Below are 25646 nucleotides of genomic sequence, written 5' to 3' on the forward strand. Positions count from 1 at the left end.
ACAGATCAAAACTATTTGAGAAAAAAAAAAATGCATCTATACTGAATATTTACAGACTTTTTCCTCTTGTCATTATTCCCTAAATAACACTGCATAATAACTATTTACATACTGTTTACATTGTATTATAAGTAATCTAGAGATGACTTTATAAGTAAATATATATATATATATACACACATATATATACATTTTTTAATTTTAGTTATAAATGGACCTTTATTTTATTTATATGCAGTACTGAGACTCAAACCCAGGGCCTCACACATGCTAGGCAAGTGCTCTACCACTGAGCCACAACCCCAGCCCCTAGAGATGACTTTAAATTAAAGTATTCTAGAGGATATCCATCAGTGGATTTTAATATCCTCAGGGGTTCCTGAAATCAATCCCCAAGAGATACCAAAACATGACTGTGTACATTATGATTTTATTTCTAAAAAAAATTATTATATTTTTATGTACATACAGGTAGAAAACAGCAGAGAACACATCAAAATGTCCATAGAAGTTAACCTGTATGATAGGATTACATTTTTCTTTTTATCAGCATTTTCTATTTTTCTACAATTAACATACATCATTCATATAATAAATAATGAATACAGCCGGGCACAGTGGTGCATGCTATAATCTCAGCAATTATGAAGGCTGAAGCAGGAGGATCACAAGTTTAAAGGCAGCCTCAGAAACTTAGCAAGGCACTAAGCAATTTAGATCCTGTCTCAAAATAAAAACTAAAAAGGGCTGGGTACCTGGCTCAGTGGTTAAGCACCCTTGGTTCAATCCCCTCTACCAAAAAAATAAATAAAAGGAAAAAATTATAAATGAATATAAACAGCAATGAACAAATTAACATGTGAAAAACACAATATAAGATCTAAAGAGGGAGCTGTAGAAATCTGATTGCTAAGCTGAGTAGGACAGAGCCTCAGGAAAGACAGACACTGACCTGCTGATTTCCCAGCGTGTGCAGCTCCAATGAGGTCAGAACGAAAGAGAGGAGGCCATAGACACACATGCAGGCAGTACTTGTGGTACACTGGAATGGCAAAGGAGTTGGTAATTAGTTTACAGCTCCTTCCAGACTCAGCATAATTCCCTTGTGTTAACATAGTACTTGTAAACAAATGGGAAGGGAATCTGAAACTTTCACAATTTTCCTAATTTAGTTATAAGATCAGGACGACTAAGGGAGAAACAAAAAAGTAGGAACACGAACATTACAACAGCCAACAATAAAATCAAAACAATCATTTTCAAAGTGATCAAAGTTTGTATGGGAAAAGGGTACTTCGAAAGAATAAAGTTACTTTGGATTAGGCAGAGAGCAGTGAAGGGAGAGGAGGGGCATGGGGTTAGGAAGGATATTAGAATAAATCCAACAATATTACCCTATGTGCATAGAAGACTACACAACTGGTGTGATTCTACATCATGTACAACCAGAAAAATGAGAAGTTATATTCCATTTATGTATGTGTCAAAGTGCATTCTACTGTCATATATAACTAATTAGAACCAAAAAAAAAAAAAAAAAAAAGTTTGTATGGGGGAAAAGAAAACCCAATCCAGGGCTGGGGATGTGGCTCAAGCAGTAGCGTGCTCGCCTGGCATGCGTGTGGCCCGGTTCGATCCTCAGCACCACACACAAAGATGTTGTGTCCGCCAAAAACTAAAAAATAAATATTAAAATTCTCTCTCTCTTAAAAAAAAAAAAAAAAAAAAAAAAAGAAAGAAAACCCAATCCAACCTACAGAAGGACTACTGTCTCTATGAGCTGATACAAATGACAGCTGGCCTGAACTGCCATCATTAATCAGCCAGTGCCAGCCAGCAGGACCTTTTGGCTGAAGTCTGTGGTTTCCTTTTTATAGACTGTTTTACAGCAGTTTCAGGTTCACATCATACAGTGCCATTTTATTGTCTTATGAATCCTCCATACTCGGCCTATTCAACCCCCCTCTACCAATTAACCACTATTCTTTCTACTGTCTCCAGAGTTTTGAATTCTCCAGGATGTCTTATCCTTAGAATCACACATTATGTAGCCTTTTCAAATTGCTTCTTTTACTTAGTAATATGCATTCAAGGTTCCTCCCATGTCTTCACATAGTTTGATAGCTCATTTCTTTAAGCACTGAATAATACTCATTGTCTGAATTTGCCAGTTTACTTATACCTACTGAAGGACATTTTTGCTGCCTTCAAATTCTGTCAATTATGAATAAAGTTATAAACATCTGTGCACAGTTTTTTTTGTGTGTGGATATTCATTAGTCTCCAACTCAGACTCTGAGTACATACCAAGGAGCGTAAATACCGAACTTAAAAGTTTCATTTTATTCGTTCATTTTATTTTTTGTGGTACTGGGAATCCAACCATGGGTGTCATATGCTAGGCAAATGTAACGACCACTGAGCTATCTTTATTTTAGTACATCAAAATAAGTTATGTGAGCCATATCACTCAAAATAATCCCCAACACAAGGCTCAAGAGAATTCCCATTCATCCTGGTCCAGCTGAATGAGTAAGTCCCCCAGAAAGGAATACCCAGTCAAAAACGGCCCAACCCTGTTTTCTAAAATTTATTGGCAAAATTTATTGGCAAAGAGTCAGATAATGAGTTCAAACTATCCACCACTTACTGGCTACTATCGTTTTAGGCAAATTATACCTCCCTCAATCTCAATTTCCTAATGCATAAAATAAGACAATATAATCCTAAACAAAGTGATAAATCAGGATTAAATTAGAAAGTGCTGAGCAGAGTCTGCTTTATAAAGGTTAGTTACACTTTCACTCTTATCCACTTCACTATTAGGATTCTCACTGTTCTCATGGCTCTGCCCAGCTTTTTGCCCCTGACGCTCAACCAACAACCTGGACTCACATCATTTCCCCCAATGGCAAGTGACCGCAGTAGTCGAGTCAAGTACTGAAATACATTCAGCTGGATAGCTGTGCCACCTATCTTCCGGACCACACTGCTTGTTTCTTCTGGGTTCAGGGTGTGACGGAGGAGAGCCCAGGCCAAAAGCACCGGGGCATGATGTAGAATGTCCCCAAAGGTCAACATCAAGTGGTCCATATCCTAATGAAGGGAGAAAACATATCTGTATCTCTGAAGAGAAAGAGTTAAGTTCAATAAGCATTTCATTCATCCAAAGAGGTCTCACTTTCCCATTCTGATATTTCACTGTTCTTAAATCCCAGCCAGCTCACTAACAAGCGCCTCAGTTACTTTTCCCTTTAGAAGTTTTTTCCTATTGATTTTAAGCAGTCTTAATTTAAAACTGTAAAACACATGCTCATATGAAAACTCTATAAATTTCATTACCTTGATTCTCTTTCCTAATTTTGTTTTCCTGGTGCTGAAGATTGAACCCAAGGCCTTATACGTTATAGGGAAATGCTCTACCAATAAGCTACATCCCTAGCTCTTTCTTTTTTATTTTGGCACAGCATCTCATTAATTTGCTGAGACTGGCCTCAAACTTGCAATCCTCCTGCCTTGGGCTCCCAAATCACAGAGATTACAGATACGCACCACCCCACCAGGCTCATTTTCTACCTTTCTAACTACCTCATCTCAATGGTCACCCCTTTTCCTTTTTCACAAATCCCCAAAATACAGACTATCCCCAAGGTTTTGTCTTCAGGCATCTTTTTTTCTTATACCATCTCCATGAATGACTTTAATTGCCCTCACAAATTCAATTGTCACCTCTATAAGGATGACCAAAAAAAAAAAAAAAAAAAAAAAAGATTTCTTCCAAATCTAATTAACTATTTAATAAATTCACATCACTGAAAATTTTATGCAGCAGGATAGTTCAGTGTTTAAGAACACAGTACTAACTATAAACCATCTGATAGAAAAAAAAAAGTAGCTTTTCCAAGCTCACCTGACAAATAAGCCCATCCTGAGCAAATTGGTGCAATTCTCTCCTATCATCCAAAGCACACTTATGCAGGGACTCAATATCCATGCCTTCCACCAGGATAAGGGCACTGAAATAGCTGGAAAGAAAAACGGTACTAGTCTCATGTGCTGCTTTGAAGCTCACAACAGACCAGGTGAAATGTAAGATACTTCGCTATAAAAATCATTACTAAGTCACTTAAAGTTCTTTTCCCACAGTGTCTTCTAAATCTAGAATGTGTTTTATACTTCCAGTACATTTCAATATGACCAGCCACACTTCAAGTATCTGACAGTCATATGCATCTGTGTCCACCATACTGGGCAGCACAGATCTAGTATTAAAGGTTTCTATAGCCACCACATACACCTGACCCTGGTAAGCCATCTTATTTCTCAAGCATTCATCTTTGCTCACAGAGGGAATAATCCTCAAAATGTGGCTATGTCCCTGGCCATTAGTGGGAAAAAAATGAGAAATTCAAAGTCAACAGATATGGCCTCAAAGAGCAGAGAACACCTAAGCCATATCAGTCTTTGTAGCATTTTGATGTCTACCCTATAACAGTTGCTCAACAACTATTGTTTGTTGAATGAATGAACTCCTTAAAAAGACAGAAATAAAAGAACCTTATACTTTCAAGAACATGCCCCCTTAAGTCTAGTCTTCAGCTCCTATATGAAAAGAACAAGTCAGTAGGCCCATCTATTTCTATACCAGTTAAAGGAAAAGTCCACTTTTCCCCTCACTTATTTACAGAATCTCTACAGTATCAGTGCTCTAAACATTATACATCTCCTATGATATTTAATTCACTCAGACTTACCCAATCCGATCTACAAATGGATCCATGGTCTCATCCACTAAGTGCCGATTAGTCTGCCTACTACCAAATCCTTGCTCTTTAAACATTTTGGTCAATACTAGTAGGTCACTAGGTGCCATCTCAAAGTATGCGTAGTAAAGGAAAATAATTTCTAGCAGCATGGACTGCTCCCGAAGGCACTGAACAAACCAGCGTGACACCTGGCGCTCAGTCTGCACAACCAAGAAAGAAAAAATGGGAAAATGAAATTAAAGATCTCTTTAAAATTTAAAAAATTGTATTAATTGTGATATGCACATTATATTGGGGCTGAGGATACATAGCTCAGTTGGTAGAGTGCTTGCCTCATCTGCACAAGGCCCTGGGTTCAATCCCCAGCACCACAAAAATAAAGAAAAAAAGAAAGAATATATGCACATTATAGAAATTCAAAAAGTATAAGTGGGGGAAAAAAGGTGTTCCTCTCCCTACAATTTTTTAAAAATATTTTTTTAGTTGTCAATGGACCTTTTTTTAATTTATTCATTTATTTATATGTGGTGCTGAGGATTGAATCCAGTGCCTCACATATGCTAGGCAAGTGCTCTACCACTGAGCCACAACCCCAGCCCCTTCCCTATTATTTCTATTGCCTAGTTATCCAAACCCCTCTCCACAAGCAGCCAGTGTTGAGACTCGTATTTCCTTTCAGCAGTATGCTATATATATATCCATTTACTCATTCTCTAATCTATCTTTAATCCAAATTTTGTTTTGGGTGTATATATAATATCCCCCACTCCCCTGGTACTGGGGACTGAACCCAGGGGCATTTTACCACTGAGCTGCGTCCACAGCCTTTTTATTTTAAGACAGGGCCTTACTAAGTAAGTTACAGAGACTGGTATTCAACTTGGGATCCTCCTGTCTCAGTCCCCCAAGTTGCTGGGATTACAGATAGGCGCCACTGCCCTTAGCTCAACCAAATAACATTGCACAAACTATCTATCGGGCACCTTTCTTTTTTCATTTAACAATATATCTTTTTTTTTCTTTTTTAAAGCTATTTATTTAGTTGTAGATGAACACACAGTATCTTTATTGTTATGGGTTACTGAGGATCAAACCCAGTGGCTCATACACGCGAGGCAAGCACTCCACCACTGAGCTACAGCCCCAGCCCCTTAACAATATATCTTAAGATTATTTCCTGGGCTAGGGTTGTGGCTCAGTGGCAGAGCACTCGGCTAGCACTTGTGAGGCACTAGATTCAATCCTCATCACCACATAAAAATAAATAAAATAAAGGTATGGGTCCATCTGCAACTGAAAAAAAGCTAAAACAAAAAAAAGATTATTTCCTGTTTTTCACTCCATATATATACACACACACACACACACACACACACACTTTGTTTATTTTTATGTGGTGCTGGGGACCAAACCCAGGGCCTCATGCATGCAAGGCAAGCACTCTACCGCTGAGCTACAACCCCAGTCTGTTTTACTTCTTTTTAAAGCTTTATACATAGAAATCAATTTTATTGATATGCCATAGTCTATTCAATAGTCCCCTTATTTTTACTGTTGCATAGTATTCCACTAAAAATGTCATAATTTATTTTACCCAGATCACCTGGAAGGGCATTCAGTTAATAGGAATTTTTGGCTAATAAAACCATGCTGTATGACAACAGAACTCAGCAAACACAGCATATCTGAACCATATTGAGCCAGTTGATATTCGTAGACCATCACACTCAACTACTGCCAGATAAACACTCCTTCAGGTGTCCCTCCCTGCTACACTTACCAAGAAAGATCATATGGTGGGCCATAAATTATAGGACAATAAATTTGAAAAGATTACAATGATACAGAATGTGTTCACTGATAATAACAGAATCAAATGAAAAACTGTTAACAAGATATCTAAGAAAAACATTAAATATTTGAAATTAAATAACATACTTCATTTACAGCTTAAATTTTTCTTTTAATCATGGATCCATTCAGATTTTCATATAACAAAAACGTTTGAAGAAAGAAATGCTAATTTTTCTCCAGATCGAGTAGTTTCAACATTATTTATTAAATAATCCAATGTTTTCCCACTGATTTGAAATCCCACTTTAATCACTTTAATATAATATTAAATTTCCTACCTGTAAATGAGTCTACATCTAGGATTTCTATTATGTTTTATTCAACAGCCTATTCATTCATTTTCTAATTCCATATTTTAAAAATTATTACAGTTTTATTATCTGGTAAGATTAATCTTTTTTTTTAATTGTTGATAGATCGATATTTATTTGTGGTGCCGGTGGCTTTTTTTAAATAATATTACTTTTATTTATTTATTATTATCATTATTTTCTTCTTCTTCTTCTTCTTTTTTGGTTACCAGGGATTGAACTCAGGAGCACTTGACCACTGAGCCACATTCCCAGCCTTATTTTATATTTTTATTAGAGACAGGGTCTCACTGAGTTGCTTAGTGCCTCACTAAATTGCCGAGGGCTTTGAACTCATGATCCTCCTATCTCCAGGATTATAGGCATGCACCACTGCACCAGTCTATGGCGCCCACCTTATTATCATTATTTTCTTTGGTACAGGGGACTGAACCCAGGGACTTGTACATACCAGACAAGTGCTCTACCACAGAGGTACAGCTCTAGTCCCTGGCTATACTTTCCTATGCCCATCTCCCTCCCTCCCCTTCATTCCCCTTTGTCTAATCCAAAGATCTTCTACTCCCCCTTATTGTAAATTAGATCCACACCAGAGAGAACATTCAGCCTTTATTTTTGTGTGTGTGTGTGTTTGGTGCTGGGGATTGAACCCAGGGCCTTGTGCCTGCAAGGCAAGCATTCTACCAATTGAGCTATATATCCCCATCCCTCAGTCTTTGGTTTTTTGGGACTGGCTTATTTCACTTAACCTGATAGTCTCTAGTTCAATCCTTTCACTGGAAAATGCCATAATTTCATTCATCTTTATGGCTAAATAATACTCCATTGTGTATACAGACCCCATTTTCTTTATCCATTCATCTGTTGAAGGGCACCTAGGTTGATTTCATAGCTTAGCTATTGTGAATTGAGCTGCTACATTATGCTGATTCTAAGTACTTTGGATATATGCCAACGAGTGGGATAATTCCATAAGTTACACTCCATGAATATATGATATGGTGGTTCCATAACATGAGTTTTCTAATTAGTTTTCCCAGTACCAGTACCAGAAAAAAGGCAGAACACACACTTACTGGTATTTTTTTTCTGGGACTACATTAAAGTGATAGGTTAACATATGTATGGTGAACTAGATTTTTTATAGTATCGAATCTTTATAATCAAGAAAATGGTCTTTCCATTTGGTTATGTTTACTTTTAACACCCTTTATAGCATTTTAAAGTCCTCTTCATTTTGATTTTGGACTGCTTATTTCTGGGAATTTTATGCTTTTATTATTATTTTATGCTTTTGCTTGCAAACTTTCTGGGGAGACAGAAATGTTAAGTGACCCGTTTTCTCCCATTAAACATTTTAAATAGTTAATGTCTGTTTTTGTTGACGGGGGTTTTAATAAAAATGTTTTCTCTTCAAAACAAAAGTGCAGGATGTAGTGGTGGATGCCTGTAATCCTAGTGGTTTGGGAGACTGAGGCAGAAAGATCACAGTTTGAAGGCCAGCCTCAGTAACTTCAGTGAGGCCCTAAGCAACTCAGCAGGATCCTGTCTCTAAAAAGGGCGGATGGGGCCTCAGGTTGTGGCTCAGTGATTAAGCACCCCAGGATTCAATTCCTAGTAGCAAAAAACAAAACAAAGAAAGGCCAACCTACAAGCTATAAATGCATGCTGCTTTAGAATTTAGGATAAAAACAGTCAAACTAACATCACATACTTGATAGAAAATGACAAATAAAAAGACAAAATTTTTTTTGGTTACCAGGGATTGAACTCAGGAGCACTTGACCACTGAGCCACATATTTTCATTGAGATCAGAAAATAAAGAAAGTCCAAGGAAAAGGTCCAGAATTAAGTACTGTTTAAAATTAAAGTCATTAACTTTCTTAAAGTAATCCATACATGTGCCAGTTTATACATTAGCAAATAATTCAGCCTGGGGCTCCATAAGCAAGGACACACCACTACCCACAGGTAACAGGAGAGCACAAGCACACATACCATGAGGTTCCCATGCGTCTCCCAAGTTGGTGCTTCAGTTTTATATAGCTCTTCAAACTGCTGCCTATATTTTAAAACTAGTTCCTTCTCCAACTTATCAACACAGTCTGCATATTCAACCTTAAAAAAGAAAAAGAGAATAATCCATACCTAAAAAAGATAAATATTCAAATAAATACAAATAATATATTTAAAAGGTTTGAATGATATAGGGTGGAAAGAACCAAGAGGATTCAATAGGCTTACCCTGTAGGGGTGTCTTTCATCTTGGAAATAAGTGAGAAGGTGTAAGACACAACGAAGAATATAGGTTCTTTCTTCATAGTAATAATCTGCAATCTGGAAAGAACCCAAAGATTCAAAATTAGTTATTCACATTTGGAAAGAGGATATTCAATTTTGTAATTACTGATAATGAGATCACATAAAGACATGGATGGAAAAGATGAACTTACATAAGCAGTCCCCAAAAATGTAAACATGTTGAACTAAGCCCCCCAAATGCAAAAGATCTTTGTAAACTAGGTAAGCCATGGAAGGTGATACAAGAAATTATTAAAACAAGCTTTCCAAAAAATTTTCAAGCATGATTTCTCAAGCATTCAAGTAATATACAATGCTAGTGGCTGACCAAACACATTAAAACAAATATAAAAATACCGCTCACTGATAAATGTTCTAACTGCTTATAACTAATATACTTAAGTCTTACTAAATATTAAATGAGAAACTGCTTTAGAAGTCACAAATTCCATTTTTAAAACTAAATCCTAAATGACAAGGTTCCAGGAGGGGAAGTGGGAAATAAAGAAACACAAGTTAGGGCTGGGGATACAGATCAGTTGGTAGAGTGCTTGCCTCACATGCACAAGGCCCTGGGTTCAATCCCCAGCACCACACACACACATATAAACACACACACACACACACACACAAAAAAAAAATACAAGTTAATGCTGTTGAACTAGAGAAAAGATAACCAAGAACAGTTCCCAACACTAGTAGCTGAACAACTGATCTCCTTCAGGAAAACCCCTCAGGTGGGCCAGGGGATAAAACCCTCCTGTTTCACAAATGAGCTAATAAGCATCTGCACTAAAACCTCAAACTCTCCTAGCAGACGAGTCAAAAACCAGCAATGCTCAGGAAGAAACTGCCACCCAACTATACCTTAAAAAAATTGAAATGGTAGCCAGGTGAGGTGGCACACATCTGTAATCTCAGAAGGATCACAAGTTCAAGACCAGCCTAAAAGCAACTTAGCAACACTCTCTCAAGATAAATATTTAAAAGGGCTGCATGTGTCGCTTAGTAGTAGAGCACCTGTGGGTTCAATCCCCAGTACCAAAAAAAGGAGAAAAAAATAATAAAAAGGAAATGTTAACTACTACTGACCTTCAGGATTAAGGCCTGGCTCTGCCTCTCATCTTGCAAGACCATCTGAGGAAAAACAGCAGTCAAGAAGTCACCTCACAGGCAAAACTCGATTGAGAAAGAAAAAGTCTCACATTTCAAGATTATAAGTGCCCATTTGTTTTTATAAGCATTTCTTACCTTATTTTTATTAAAATGTATCCAAAACCTGTGCTCAAATCCTTCCCTACCTCTCCTCTGGCCTCAGTTTCCTCATCTGTAAAATGAGTAGCTGGGCAAGGAGGAAGCTCTTTCAATTCTATGATTAGCATGGCATGCTCTGACCTCTCCACCCTCCATATGAGAACAGTTGTTTTTTAAGCCTTGGGAAGCCTTTCTTGAGAATGGCTATATCTGACAACCCACCTCTATTGAAAGAACTGGTGCCCAAACCCTAAATTATCTAAAACCACCAAGGAAAAGACAGCTGATAGAGCTGGGCAGACCACAGACCTTGAGCAAGTCCCGAGTACCCCTGTAATCCTCCTGAAGGTAACATTGGAGCAACTGCACGCTCTGTTCTTCATCAAGACTCTGAAATGTAGAGCTCTTAAGTTAGGAACAATCACCTCAGCTCAGAACCACACACAGCATGCAAAGCACTAAAGATTTTTCCTCCAGCCAGGCATGGTGGCTCACAACTATGTAATCCCAGCGGCTTGGGAGGCTGAGGCAGGAAGATCACAAGTTCAAAGCCAGCCTCAGCAACTTAACAAGACCCTAAATCAAAATAAAAAATACAAAAAGTACTGGGGATGTAGCTCAGTAGTCCAGTACAAAAAAAAAAAAAAAAAAGTTTTTTTCCATACAACATAACAATTTTAACCCAACTAGAAGGGGCCACTCACTGACACACAATTTGCATGACAATACCACATTCCAGAAACAAGTGCTTTTTTTTTACCAAGCACATTAATATAGCAGTAGGCATAACATGGGCTCTAAAAATTGAACGAGAACAGCTAAGTACTGAAACACAAATGTAGTCAATTTAAAACATGTATGCTGCCAGGCATGGTGGCGCACACCTGTAATCCCAGCAACTCAGGAGGCTGAGGCAGGAGGATCACAAGTTCAAGGCTAGCCTCAGCAACTTGATGAGACCCTGTCTCAAAATAAAAAATACAAAGGTCTGGAGACATGGCTCAGTGGTTAAGTGCCCCTGATCAATCCCCAGTACCAAATAAATGAATAAACACATGTATGCTGAAGAAAACTCTATGATATGTAGTAAATGGGTAGGGCAACTCCGCTATGTGACTTTGGTGAGAAGAGTTGTAACTTGGGTATTTCTAAAACACAACATATTCAATTAATTCCTAAAATTGAAATAAACTAAATTTGTACTAACAATAAAACCACATATGTCCACATCACAAGTAATAACCGAGTCAGTGCTACTTTTTACTCACCAAAAACTTGCTGATCCTTAAACCCAGTTCCTTCAGTGGTGAAGCTACATCTTTATTAGCTTTCACTTTTTCCGCTGAACTTGGACTATTAAAAGAATAGAACATTTCCTCATTCTCAATAACCCTTTAGGGGTTTAAAATAAAATTTCTTAGATATTTTTACTACAGGCTTTTTTCCTGCCATTTGGGTCTCTATAAATACACACACACGTTCTCCACTATAGACTTTAAGACACAAAACTCGTTATACCTCAGTAATAAAAAATAAGTTATGTCTGTTTTAAATTATAAGGATATTACCTGTAAATCTGCTAGGTTAAATTCTTTCTCATCCATAGAAATACCCTAAAAGATAAATACTACTACCCCATTTTACAAACGGAATTATCAACACTTAGAAAGAGGAAATAACTTACCAAAAATCCACAGCTAATAAAAATTTGAGATGAAATGTAAAACAAGGTCTGTTAGTGTACACACATGTATTATCAAAATCTGTGGTGTATGCCTGGAATCCCAGCAACTCAGGAGGCTGAGACAGGAGGATCACGAGTTCAAAGAGCCTCAGCAAAAATAAGGAGCAAAGCAACTCAGAGAGATCCTGTCTCTAAATAAAATACAAAACAGAGCTGGGGATGTGGCTCAGTGGTACAGTGTCCCTGTGTTCAATCCCCAGTACTATAAAAAAAGAAAGAGTCTTTCCACTGAGAAGGCCTAGAAGTTGTGACACCCCAGTAAGAGCAAACATAGTCAGAACCCAGATCTTGGTTTCTAATACCATTCTTCCATAAAAGGAACCAGGACTCCTTGGAGAATTATTGATTCTAGAGCTGAGGCAGGAAAAATATGAGACGGAAGCATTTTTTAGGGCTCTAAAGTAAGGAAGTATTCAAAAAACAAAAAAACAGACATCAATTTGAAAGAACTCCCAAAGTCTAACAAAGGAACAAAGTATTAACAAAAATAGAGGGGGCTGGGGGAATATGCCTAGCATTCACAAGGCCCTGAGTTCAATCCCAAGTACCACCCCCCAAACCATAAAAAATGGTACAAAATACATATACATGAGTTCTTATTGATATAAATGAGTGATTAAATAGGTGAAGGAGTAGGGGCAAAATCTTCCTTAAAGGAGACTTCAAAACAGCACACACAGATGCTGCCTCCTCAAGAGGTGAGTTTTAATTCCACCACCCCTTATGAACAGTGGACTGTTCCAGTAACCAATTTCCAAAAAAAAAGAGTAGGGAAAGTGAACAACGTAACTACAGAGGAAAACCCCACAAATAACTGTGTGAACCAGGTAAACACTAGTAATGTTTTTTTAATACTCATTTTTTAGTTGTAGTTGGACACAATACCTTCATTTTTTTATTTTTATGTGGTGCTGAGGATTGAACCCAACCCCACAACCCCAGACCCCACTACTACTAATTTTGAGGAACATGCCCTCTGATATAAGAATGGTATTTCAGCTGGGCACAGTGTCACATGCCTATAATCCCAAGCAGCATGGAGGGCTGAGGCAGGAGGATCACAAGTTCAAAACCAGCCTCAGAAACTTAGCAAGGCCCTAAGCAACTCAGTGAGACCCTGTCTCTAAAATAAAAATATTTTTAAAAAGGGCTGCAGGGGCTGGGGTTGTGGCTCAGCAGTAGAAAGCTCACCTAGCACGTGTGAGGACCTCGGTTTGATCCTCAGCACCACATTTTTAAAATAAATAAATAAAATAAAGGTATTGTGTCCAATTATGATAACAACAACAAAAAAAAGGGGCTGGGGATGTGGCTCAATGGTTAAGCTCCCCTGGGTTCGATCCCCAAGACCAAAAAAAAAGGTACTTCACCTCTGTATATTCTTCCCAAAACTTACACCCAAAGTCTAATGAGAAAAACATTAGACAAATCCAAATTAAGAGCATGAAAATTAAGAAAAAACTGAGATGTTGTCACAGCTAAGTGGACATTTAGGAGACATAACTAACTGCACTATAGTACTCCTGGATTGGATTCTGTGAGAGAGGGAATTAAAGAAAAAACTGATTAAATTCCAAAAGTCTATAGTTTAGTTTAAAAAAAAAAAAAATCTACGGGACTTCAAATTCCACATTACTGCAAAAGGCATTTTTCTCTTTAGAAAATAAAGGGGGCCGGGGTTGTAGCTCAGTGGTAGAGTGCTTGTCTAGCATGCGTGAGGCCCTGGGTTCAATCCTCAGCACCGCATAAACATTAACAAATAAAATAAAGGCATGCTGTCCATCTACAACTACATTTTTTTTTTTAAAGAAAACAGTGATAGGGGCTGGGGATGTGGCTCAAGCGGTAGCGCGCTCGCCTGGCATGCATGCGGCCCGGGTTCGATCCTCAGCACCACATACCAACAAAGATGTTGTGTCCGCCGAGAACTAAAAAATAATAAATATTAAAAAATTCTCTCTCTCTCTAAAAAAAAAAAAAAAAAAAAAAAAAGAAAAAAAAAGAAAACAGTGATAGAGCATGTAAGTAGTAGGTGCAAGGCACTGGGTATGAACCCCAGCATATTAAAAAAAAAAAATCAAAGAATGAAAAGCTATAATGTCCTTTCTATGACCTGAAACACAATGTTGTTGGATTTTTTTAAAAAAGATTCTCACATTTCATAGAAAATCCACAACATAAAGGTTAGTGTGGGGTTGTGGCTCAGTGGTAGAACACTTGCCTAGCATGTGTGGGGCACTGGGTTCGATTCTCAGCACTGCATATAAATAAATGAATAAAATTAATGTCCATCAACAACTGAAAAATATATTTAAAAAAATAATAACGGTTAGTATACGGGTAAACAAAAGTTCTGAAAGAGGCAACATGGAATAATAATTAAAAACACAGACACTGGAGTAAGACTGCCAGGTTTGAATCCTGGTACCACCACTTACTAGCTGTGTGACCTTGTGTAAACTACTTAACCTCTTTGTACCTCACTTTCCCCACCTGTAAAATGGAAACAATGATAATAAGAGTATCTAAGGGTGATAAAGTATTGATTATATTTTTTTAAAGTTCATATGTTTTAGATATTTAATGAAGTATTTACAGGTAAAATAATATCTAGGAAGTATTTCAAAATAATTAAGGAAGAAGAATTCATTGCTAAACAACAACAAAAAGTTCATCATTAACCTGAGAGAAAAAAGATGATAAAGACAATAAATTCAAGGGGCTGTGGCTCAGTGGTAGCTCACTTGCCTGGCATGTGTGAGGCACTGGGTTCGGTTCTCAGCACCGCATATAAATAAATAAAATAAAATAAAGGTCTATCAACAACTAAAAAAATGTTTTTAAAAATTTAAAAAACAAAAGTATGTAATAAATTCAACAGATGTTCAGCAGTAGAAGGTGCCGAATTGCACGCGACTAAAACACTCAGGGGTCACTCCAGGGGAACTGGGCTGCGTGAAATAACCACACAAGAGATAGAAATACCTTTTCCTTTGGGGGTGCTATGATGGCTCCTCTGACCTTAAGGGTCCGCAGAAAGTGGGGGAGAGGGAGGGAGGGGGAGGGAGAGGGAGAGAGCACACATGCTAACCCTTTTATTGAGAAGAAGCCATTTAAATAAGGCAAGGGGTCAGGTTTCAAGGGGCTGAGTCAGCTGTCAGCAGATTGACTGACATCTGGGAAGGCCACACACAAGGGCAGAATAAGACAAGGGGACACACAAAAGGTGTTTCCATGGAACATTCTATCCCAAACAGGGCAAGGGGTAATATTACAAAGGAACAGGTGAACGTAGCTCCACCCATGGGGATGTAGGAAGGCACACCCATCCACAAAGACACATTTGCTTGACCCTAAAGATACGGTTACCTAGGCAAACAGATCACAAGGTGACCGACAATGCCACACCAATCCGAAGGGGAGACAAATGCTGGTCACATACTATGTCGGCCTCCCACAAGAAGGGAAATGAGGATGACGGGACTCTGATGTACAATAGCATAAGACGTACAGTAGGAATTATGATAAATGAATCTCTATTGCTTCTTTGTGGGGGCTGCTGTAGATCAAACCCAGGGCCTTAAAGATGCTAAGCAAGGGGCTGCGATTGTGGCTCAGTGGTAGAGCGCTTGCCTAGCATGTGTGAGACACTGGGTTCAATTCTCAGCACCATAAAAATAAATAAAGATCCATTGACAACTAAAAAATAGTTTAAAAGATTCTCACATTTCACAGAAAATCCACAACATAAAGGATGGCTAAGCAAGCCCTCTACCGCTGAGTTTCATTTCCAGCTCCCCATTCTTATCTAACATATTTTATTATTATTGTTATTATTATCTATTATTACACCTGTAATCCCAGTAGCTCCAGAGTCTGAGGCAGGAGGATGGTGAGCTCAAGACTGAGCAACTTGTCAAGTCCCTATCTCTAAATAAAATATAAAAAAGGCTTAGGGGGCTGGGGATATGGCTCAAGCGGTAGCACACTTGCCTGGCATGTGTGCGGCGCCAGGTTCGATCCTCAGCACCACATACAAATAAAAATATTGAGGGCTGGGGATGTGGCTCAAGCAGTAGCGCACTCGCCTGGCATACATGTGGCCCGGGTTCAATCCCCAGCACCACATACAAAGATGTTGTGTCCACCGAAAACTAAAAAAATAAAATAAATATTAAAATTCTCTCTCTCTCTGTCTCTAAAAAGATGTTGAGTCTGCCAAAAGCTGAAAAATAAATTTTTTAAAAAAAATTCTCTCTCTCTCTCTAAAAAAAAAGGGGGGGGGCTGGGGATGTGGCTCAACGGTTTAAGCACTTCTGAATTCGATATCAGTATCAAAAAAAAAAAAAAAAAAAAAGAGTAAACTATCTCATCCAGGTGTGGTGGTGCAAGTCTACAATCACAGCTACTTGGGATGCTCAAGGAGGAAGATCACAAGTTCAAGACCAGCCTAGGTAACTTTGCAAGACCCTGTCTTAAGACTAAAATTAAAAAGGGCTGGGAATGGATGCAGTCTGGTGGTACAGTACATGCCTAGCATACGTGACACCCTGTTCAATCCCCAGTACCACAAAACATATTATTTCAAAGGGTCATTATGAGGATTAATTAATGATAAGACAAATACTTAAAAAAACAATTGGTTATGCTAAGCAAAATAGGTCAATACCAAAGAACCAAAGCTTTGACTGTTTTTTCTGCTATGTGGATGCTAATTCACAATAAAGGGGGAGAAGAAAGGTACTCTGGATTAGACAGAGGGGAGGAGTGAAGGAAGCAGAGGATGGATGGGGGTATAGAAATGATAGAATGAATGAATCAGACATTATAACCCTATCTGCATATGTGATTATATAACCTACATCATGTACAACCAGAAGAATGAGAAGTTATGCTCCATTTACATATGATGTGTCGAAATGCATTCTTAAACTGGTATACAGTGAACCCTACAGAAGTGTCACTTGATATCCCTGTTCACTGCTCTGTGCCATTAGCTAGTGCTTCACACAAACATGGCAAGCCATAAATAAATATTAAGAATAGCAACTGAATACTTAATGAATCCACAACCTCAGACACAGGTTAGATAAGTGGATTGTACAATATTACATTTCTGGAATAAATTTCCCTTTCTTTCACTACAAAAAAAAGGTACCATATTCTTTTTAATTGATAACTAAACTATATTCTCTCTGATCCACCTAACCCAGCAATATAATAAAGGAATCTGTAAGAATGGTTTCGTCTATGCCAGTTTCCTCAGAGAAATTACAAGACTCATGGAATCACCATACCTTGGAGGTTTGTAGTAAGAAAGCCCTTCTAACAACCGCTGCCAATGTTTATTCAATTCTGCTTCAATCTGATTCTGGAAAAGAACAAGGCAATTATACAAATGCAACTTTAATCAGATTCCAGGATCACACTGAGTAATACATATTCCATTGAGCCTCTTTAAAATGCATTTTCCTCCACATTTGAAATCATTCTGAACACAGAATTCTGTAACCACCTTTTCTTTAGCTAAACACTGTAGTATAAAGATTTGCCCTTACTAGGAAATTTCTTATAAACATATTTTGTAGTGGTTGCACAATAATTCATCAAGTGGCTAGATTGTAATTTATTTACCATTTCATCTAATGTTAGATACGCTTAAGTTAACCATAATTTTTTAAAACAATTTTTGTGTTAATTTTATTGAGATACAATTAACATACAGTAAGATTTGACAGTTTTTTGTGTGTGTGTATATGGTGCTGAGGATTGAACCCAGAGGCCTTGTGCATGCAAGACAATCACTCTACCAAGTGAGCTATATATCCCCAGCCCAACCACAATTTTTTTTTAATATTTATTTTTTAGTTGTAGGTAGACACAATAATTTCATTTTTATCTGGTTTATATTATATTATAATTTATTTATATCATTATATGGAGACACAGCGCTCGCCTACCACCTTTGAAGCCCTGGATTCGATTCTCAGCACCACATAAAAATGAAATAAAGATATTGTGTCCACCTACAACCAAAAAATAAATATTTAAAAATACATATATAAATAAAGAGCCAGGCACAGTGGTATGTGCCTGCAACCACAGTGACACAGGAGGCTGAGGCAGGAAGATGCAAGTTTAAAGTCAGCCTGAGCAACTTAGCAAGACCTGGTCTCAAAACAGAAAATAAAAAAGGATGGGGATGTAGCTCCACAGTAGAGCATTCCTGGGTTCATTCCCCAGGATCATCAGAGAGAGGTGATGGATGGATAAGATAATGAAGTGCAAAAAGCTTTGTGCACACAACCTTTCAAGGATTTCCTTCTCTGAAGATTCACCCTAGAAGGAGAATTATCAGTTAAAGGCTCTAAAATGGGTATTCACATTATTATGTTAATTATAACAACATCATCTTAACACCCTATCTTCACAGGGTCCACTACCCAAGGATCAACATGAATAACTCCCTTTATTGATCATATACTTGGCAATGTCCTAGAAACCACAGCCTCTCTGACCTAAAGGAAGAAGATAGAAGGAAAATGAAGAAAAGGTAAGGAGAGTATAAAACAGAAAAGCCTGAGAATCCATCTTAGCCTGAGGCAGGAGAAAGGTATTTGAACCCCTCCGCTCCACAGCTAATGAATCAGCACTGGTATTTTTTCAGAAAAGGAATCAATGAAGTACAAAGAAAGGCAGACTTAGAAAACTTCAATAACCAAGACACATTCCCATATCTGCAAATAGATGCTGAAAATGTACAATATTTATAAAGTTTAGGAATAAGAAAATGTGTTTACTTCCCACTTTAAAGGCAGTTTTTTTAAAAACATTTATTTTTTAGAAGTAGTTGGAAACCGAACCTTTATTTTATTTATTTTTATGTGGTGCTGAGGCTCGAACCCAGGGCCTCACACATGCTAAAGGAGCGCTCAACTGCTGAGCCACAACCCCAGCCCAGCAGTTTTATTTTTGTAACATTAGATACACAAAAAACTCTGAAGCTGCTCAAGAACATTACCACTTACCAGTTCTCTCAGAGCTGACCTTCCAAGTAGAATTGTCCACAGTTCTCTACTGCTCCTGAAAAATGAGAAAGCAGAGGTAGGTTTGCCCTTCTAGATTATATAAATTTGACTAAGCTACCTCATAGCTATTTGACTATATGCTACCAGGAATGGAACCCAAGGGCATTCTACCACTGACTTACATTCCCAATGCTTTTTTTTTTAACTTTGTTTTGTTTATTTATTTTTTTTATGTGGTACTGAGGATCAAACCCAGTGCCCTACACATGTGAGGCAAATATCCTACCACTGAACCACAACTCCAGCCCTCCCCAGTGCTTTTTCCTGTTTATTTTGAAACAGGGTCTTTCCAAATTGCCTTGAACTCAGGATCCTCCTGCCTCAGCCTCCTGAGCAGCTATAATCATAGTAAGTATCTCTACACCCACCTATGTCTAGTCTTTAAAAGCAAACAAACAAACCCACACACAAGAGACAATCTGTTAAAGTTTTGGAAAGTAATCCTGTGCATGATCTTAGAAATACGATCCTCAAATAAAAATTAAGAAACAGTTACCACATTTCAACACCATTAGAGCTGCAGGTATAGTTTGTTGGTAAAGAGATTGCCAAACAGGCTTGAGGCCCTGAGTTTAATCCCCAGTACTGCAAAGGAAAACAGAAAGAGACAGAAAACAGATGCAGGCAGGCACAGCACAACACCCCTATAATCTCAGTGACCTGGGAAGCTGAAGCAAGAGGATCACAAGTTTGAAACTTGCCTAGGCAACTCAGCAAGACCCCGTCACAAAATAAAATAAAAAGGGTTGGGGACATATCTCAGTGGCAGAGCTCTTCCCTAAAATAAAGAGACTCTGGATTCAACTTCAAATACTGCATTAAACAAACAACAACAACAAAAAGAATGAAAAAGCTGGCATTAATTGTAAGATATGTCATCATTTATGGTTCACTAAGAAAGCAACGCTTCCAATAAACTATGACAACTCATTAATAATACAACATAAATGGATTACAGAGGCACTAAAATTATGAAAAGTTTGTACCTTAGAATTAATGAAATATAGTAATTAATAAATTACAGTATATCCTCCATACCAAGACACCTCAATTTAAAACTTCTATCTTGGAGTTAGGGGTGCAGCTCAGTGCAAGAGCACATGCTTAGCATGCAAAAGGCCCAGGGTTCAATCTTCAGCAACAAAAAAATTTCTCTGCCCTTCTCACTACAATGTAGTAACCAATATGGAAGAAGAATCTAGAAAAGAACTACATATATTTTATATTATAACCTCCAGAAAAATTTCTAATGATACAATGCAATATAATTCACTTTCTCAGTGAAGTCTAATAGTCATTACAACAGTCCTACATTCATTCATTAATGAATTCCTACCAAATGCCAGAACCAGAGGTACTTAAAAGATAAAACACACCAGGTGTGGTGATACACACCTATAATCCCAGAGGCTTGAGAGGCTGAGGCAGGAGGATCGCAAATTTCAAAGTCAGCCTCAGCAACTTAGCAAGTCCCTAAGCAACTTAATAAAATCCTGTCTCAAAAAATAAAAAAGGATGGGGATGTGGCTCAGAGATTAAGCTCTCCTGTGTTTAATCCCTGATACCAAACATGCACACACACATACACCCCGTCACCAGTGTTTCTTCAAATAAGCTACAATCCCCAGAGTGTGCTTACCTCAAGCTCCTGCCCTCATCAATATCTTTAGAATTTCACAAAAATTGGTCTTAGGGCTTAAGTCTAGAATTAAATATACAAATGTAACCAATAAGAAATGTTCTCAAGGGCTGGGGTTGTGGCTCAGTGGTACAGCACTCGCCTAGACCAGGTGAGGCACTGAGTTCGATCCTCAGCACCACATAAAAATAAATAAATAAAAATTAAGGCACTGTGTCCATCTACAACTAAAAAAATAAAATAAACAAAAAAAGAGGGGCTGGGGTTGTGGCAAATTTGTGGTAGAGCACTTGCCTAGCATGCTAGCATGCATGAGGCACTGGGTTTGGTCCCCAGCACCACATAAACAAATAAACAAAATAAACATATTGTGCCCATCTACAACTAAAAACATATCAAATAAAAAATAAAAAAAAAAAAAGAAATGCTCTCAAGAGGGGATGGTGTCATGGTTCAGTGGTAGTGCGCTTGCACTTGTGAGACACTGGCATTGACCATCAGCACCATAAATAAATAAATAAATAAATAAATAAATAAATAAATAAATAAATAAATAAATAAATGAAAGAAAGAAAGAAAGTTATTTTGAAAAAATGCTCTCAAGGGGCTGGGATGTGGCTCAAGCGGTAGCACACTCATCTGGCATGCGTGCGGCCGGGGTTCGATCCTCAGCACCACATACAAAGAAAGCTGTTGTGTCCGCCGAAAACTTAAAAAAAAAGAAAAAATGCTCTCAAGAAAGAGTTATAAGCAGCACAGGGGTTATATTTTGTGAGATCCCAAATCAGTACCTAGAATAGTAACCTGAAACAAACACCACTTAGAAAGTTTATCTGCAAAATAAAGATGAAAGGCCCTAACAAAATATACTATACCACAAAATAAGTTAATTAATTTAATTAAACATTTAACAAAGAGAAGGCAAGCTCTGCTAACTATGAAGATACACTGAAAACTGTTTTCCCATTAACACTGTAACACAAAGTCCTAGGTCCATCTAAAAATTGTCCTTCAGGATTTCCCCCATCAAAAGAGGCTTAAGCACAACTAAAATTATAAATCTCTTTCCTAATGGCTAATACTTCTAAGAAAACAACTTAGATTCTGTTAAATCTATAGCCACCAACTTCCCCAACAGCACACTGGAATCACTAATCATCTTTTCTGATAACAAGTTAGCATTCATTGTTCAAAAGTAATTAGGAGGGGCTGGGGATGTGGCTCAAGCGGTAGCGCGCTCGCCTGGCATGTGTGCGGCCCGGGTTCGATCCTCAGCACCACATACAAACAAAGATGTTGTGTCCACCGAAAAACTAAATAAATAAATAAATAAACAAACAAAAGTAATTAGGAGATTAGATTCATTTAATGAAACAAATGTGTCCCTTTACGCTGAGGGTAAAAAGGTGTAATTCAAGCCTTAAGTAATTTAAAACAAAGAGGCAAGCTCACCATTTAAGAAATTCACAGTAAAATTTTAAAAGTAAGTCTTTTATAAAGGTATAATTATCCTCTAACTTGTGTGATATATTTTAATTAACAAAAATAAAGCAAGAGCGTTATTTTAACTGACATAGTGTACTTGCCTAGAATGTGTAAGGCCTTGGGGTTCAATTCCCAGAACGAAAAAAAAAAAAAAAAAAAAGAAAAGAAAAAAAAGAAAATAAATGCCGGACAAGGTGGCACATGCCTGTAATCCTAGAGGCTCGGGAGGCTGAGGCGGGAGGATCCTAGATTCAAAGCCTCAGCAACTAAGCAAGGGCCTAAGCAACTCAGTGAGACTCTGTGTCTAAATAAAATATAAAAATGGGCTGGAGATGTGGCTCAGTGGTTAAGCTTCTCTGGTTTAGATCCCCGGTACCAAAAAAAGAAAATGGCATGTATGGGCTAGGGTCATGGCTCAGCGGTAGAGCGCTTGCCTGGTATGCTTGAGGCACTGAGTTCGATCCTCAACACCACATAAATATAAAATGAAGATACTGTATCCACTTAAAACTAAAAACTAAATATTAAAAAAGAAAATGGCATGTATTTTTTTTCCTTTATCTTTTCCTTTCTGGTTTGCACAAAACTAATCAGATATCTGTTATTACAAAAAATTCACAGCCAATAATGGAGGCAAAAGTATATACAAATTTATGGAAAGAAATATTTCACTAATTGAAGGCTTTTGTATACTTAGGCTAATTTACTTTCTTCATCATCTTCTAATTTCAAAAAGCTTAGGTACTAGTGTACTTGAACTCATCTGCATTTCCTTTCAAAACAGATCCCCATAGCTAGCTAATAGTGATTCCCACAGAAACTAAGACCAATACCTGCATTCAAAGACCAACCAAGATCCATAATTCCTTGTTTTCTCATATCCAAGCTGTTGCCATTTGTCACATCAATATTTGCATATTTTTTTTTCCTTTTTCTTTCTTCATACTAGGGACTGAACCCAGGAGCACTCTACCACTGAGCTATACCCCCAGCCCTTTTATTTTTATTCTGAGACAAGGTATCAGTGTTACTCAGGTAGGCCTCCTTGTGATCCTCCTGCCTCAGCCTTCTGAGTAGTTAAGATTACAGGGGTGCACCATTGCACCCTGCATATTTGTACATTTTTTTTTAAAGTACAGTATGTTAAAACAATGTTCCTCAAAAATGCAATTGGAGCCAGGCACAGTGGCACACACCTATAATCCCAGCGGCTCAGGAGGCTGAGGCAGGATCTTGAATTCAAACCCAGCCTCAGCAAAAGCGAGTACTAAGCAACTCAGTGAGACCCTGTCTTTAAATAAAATACAAAATAGGGCTGGGGGTGTGGCTCAGTGGGTGAGTGCCCCTGAGCTCAATCCCTGGTACCCCCTCCCAAAAAAGCAATTGGCCTTCAGACCACTTACAGCGAAATCACCTGGGAAGGATACAGCAACCCTACAGAATCTTGGTCACCATCCCATACTATTCTTTTGGAGGCTACACATGGAAAATCTACATTGTAAACTAAACACCCCAGATGAATTCCTTAAATACTACTACACTAGAGCATCATTGTGCCTCAGGGGAGCAGGTAAAAGCCCTGGTTGGTAGAGGTCTAATCTGTCATTTAAGTTTAATATATTGGCACTCCCCCAACCCGCCACCCCAAATAAGATTCTGCTGCTAAGTAAGATTGGAGATCAGTGCCCAGAGTAACACAACACCTTTTATATTCACTACTCAAAAAACATAAGATAAGAGCTAGAGATGTAACTCAGTGGCAGAGTGCTTGCCAAGCAAGTGTGAGGCCCTGGATTCAAGCCCCAGTACCCATAAAGAGTTAAATGTCCACCCCCTTCTGTTTAGCTGGACATGGTGGTGCAAACCTGTAACCCTAGCTACTTGGGAGGCTGAAGCAGAAGGATTGCAAGTTTCGGTCCAGTCTTGGCAACTTAGTGACACCCTGTCTCAAAATTTAAAAAGGGCTGGGGACATAGCTCAGTAGTAGAGTACCTCTGAATTAAATTTCAGTAGCCACTCCCCCAACAAAGTGACAAGAGGCAGCTGAATCAAAGAGAAAATGATTGTTTATCAAGAAAGGAATCCTTGTGGAAGTAAGAGTTAATGGTTCTTCAATTGCTACACATTTACTGGTCCTGGAATAACAAGAATACAAAGAAATCTAAAACTTTCATAAGCTCATATACTCATAAGCTTAACACTGCAAAAGACAAACACATTAAATGCTCTTTGCATAAAGCACAAAAAGAAAAGTACTTAAGGGAATGATACCAATAATTAGAAACTCAAAAGGAACATAAACATATAGAACAGTGTCAGAGAAGAGAGATCACTAGGAACTGTTCTAGGGATGGAGGAAAGACCTCAACTCAAACTGGGACATGAAGGTTTGAGTCATGTGATTCTCAAAAAATACAACAGATGCTGGACACACAGGGGCAGGCCAGTAATCTCTGTGACTCAGGAGCCAGAGGTAGAGTTATGAAAACTAAATGGGGAGGGGGTGGGGCAGCTAGGGATGTAGCTCAGTAATAGAGAGCTTGCCTAGCACTTGTGAAGCTCTGGGTTCAATCCCCAGTACCATAAAAAAAATAAACACTAAAACAACATAACAGATACAGCTGGAACTATGATGTTCAATCTAAAGTCTCAGGGAAACATTTTCTAAATACATTTTAAAGAAACTAAATAAGTGCTAGAGTGTTGCTCATTTATTTGCACAATAAATAAATAAAACTGAGATAAGTATTTGGGGAAGAAACTAAAACACAAAAATTTAACTGCCTCAAAGTTAAAGTTTAAAAAAATATATTGACTTCCAGTCCAAAATTCTAGCAAACTTGGAAGTCCAATTTCTGAAAGAGATGGAATAAAGGATACTGGACATTGTCTTCCTTACAGAGATTGATTTGATTGTAAACTTTTAGTGAAAGCTACTGGGAGGTCAGGAGTAATAGTTTCTACAATTCAGTCCTTTTGGAGAAAGCTGAGCTACTCTAATGAGACAGTTCTTTTGAGAAACTCGGTTGTATTCCACATGGAGATAATAAATAAAAGCAGCCACTGCCCATCTAACTCCACAGATGGGATACACCTCTCTTGTGTAAAGTGAGATTCAAGATTAGCAGAAAGAGCTTTTCAAACTGCAGTCCTGTGTATACTTTTAAGCATACCTACACCACTCAAGACTTCTACAAAGATAT

The 25646-nt window shown here is 38.0% G+C and overlaps 1 protein-coding gene across 6 annotated transcripts in view; it reads right to left on the minus strand.

The window, feature by feature from the left end:
• The window catches only part of NUP188 (nucleoporin 188), a 56590-nt gene that overhangs the window by 29158 nt on the left and 1786 nt on the right, over nucleotides 1-25646 (minus strand). For 5 of the 6 annotated variants that reach the window (XM_081265541.1, XM_081265539.1, XM_081265538.1 and 2 more), the window contains 11 exons: nucleotides 19260-19314; nucleotides 17529-17602; nucleotides 11756-11840; nucleotides 10797-10877; nucleotides 10326-10370; nucleotides 9177-9269; nucleotides 8931-9050; nucleotides 4755-4966; nucleotides 3911-4025; nucleotides 2896-3096; nucleotides 953-1042 (listed from right to left, as the gene is read on the minus strand). In XM_081265541.1, the coding sequence (XP_081121667.1) occupies nucleotides 953-1042; nucleotides 2896-3096; nucleotides 3911-4025; nucleotides 4755-4966; nucleotides 8931-9050; nucleotides 9177-9269; nucleotides 10326-10370; nucleotides 10797-10877; nucleotides 11756-11840; nucleotides 17529-17602; nucleotides 19260-19314 (1171 nt within the window). Of the gene's footprint in view, nucleotides 1-952; nucleotides 1043-2895; nucleotides 3097-3910; nucleotides 4026-4754; nucleotides 4967-8930; nucleotides 9051-9176; nucleotides 9270-10325; nucleotides 10371-10796; nucleotides 10878-11371; nucleotides 11449-11755; nucleotides 11841-17528; nucleotides 17603-19259; nucleotides 19315-25646 lie in introns of those variants that run through there. The other variant, XM_081265542.1, reaches the window with a different exon arrangement.

This window comes from Spermophilus citellus (assembly GCF_964194105.1).
Source record: "Spermophilus citellus genome assembly, chromosome: 2".
Lineage (NCBI taxonomy): Eukaryota > Metazoa > Chordata > Mammalia > Rodentia > Sciuridae > Spermophilus > Spermophilus citellus.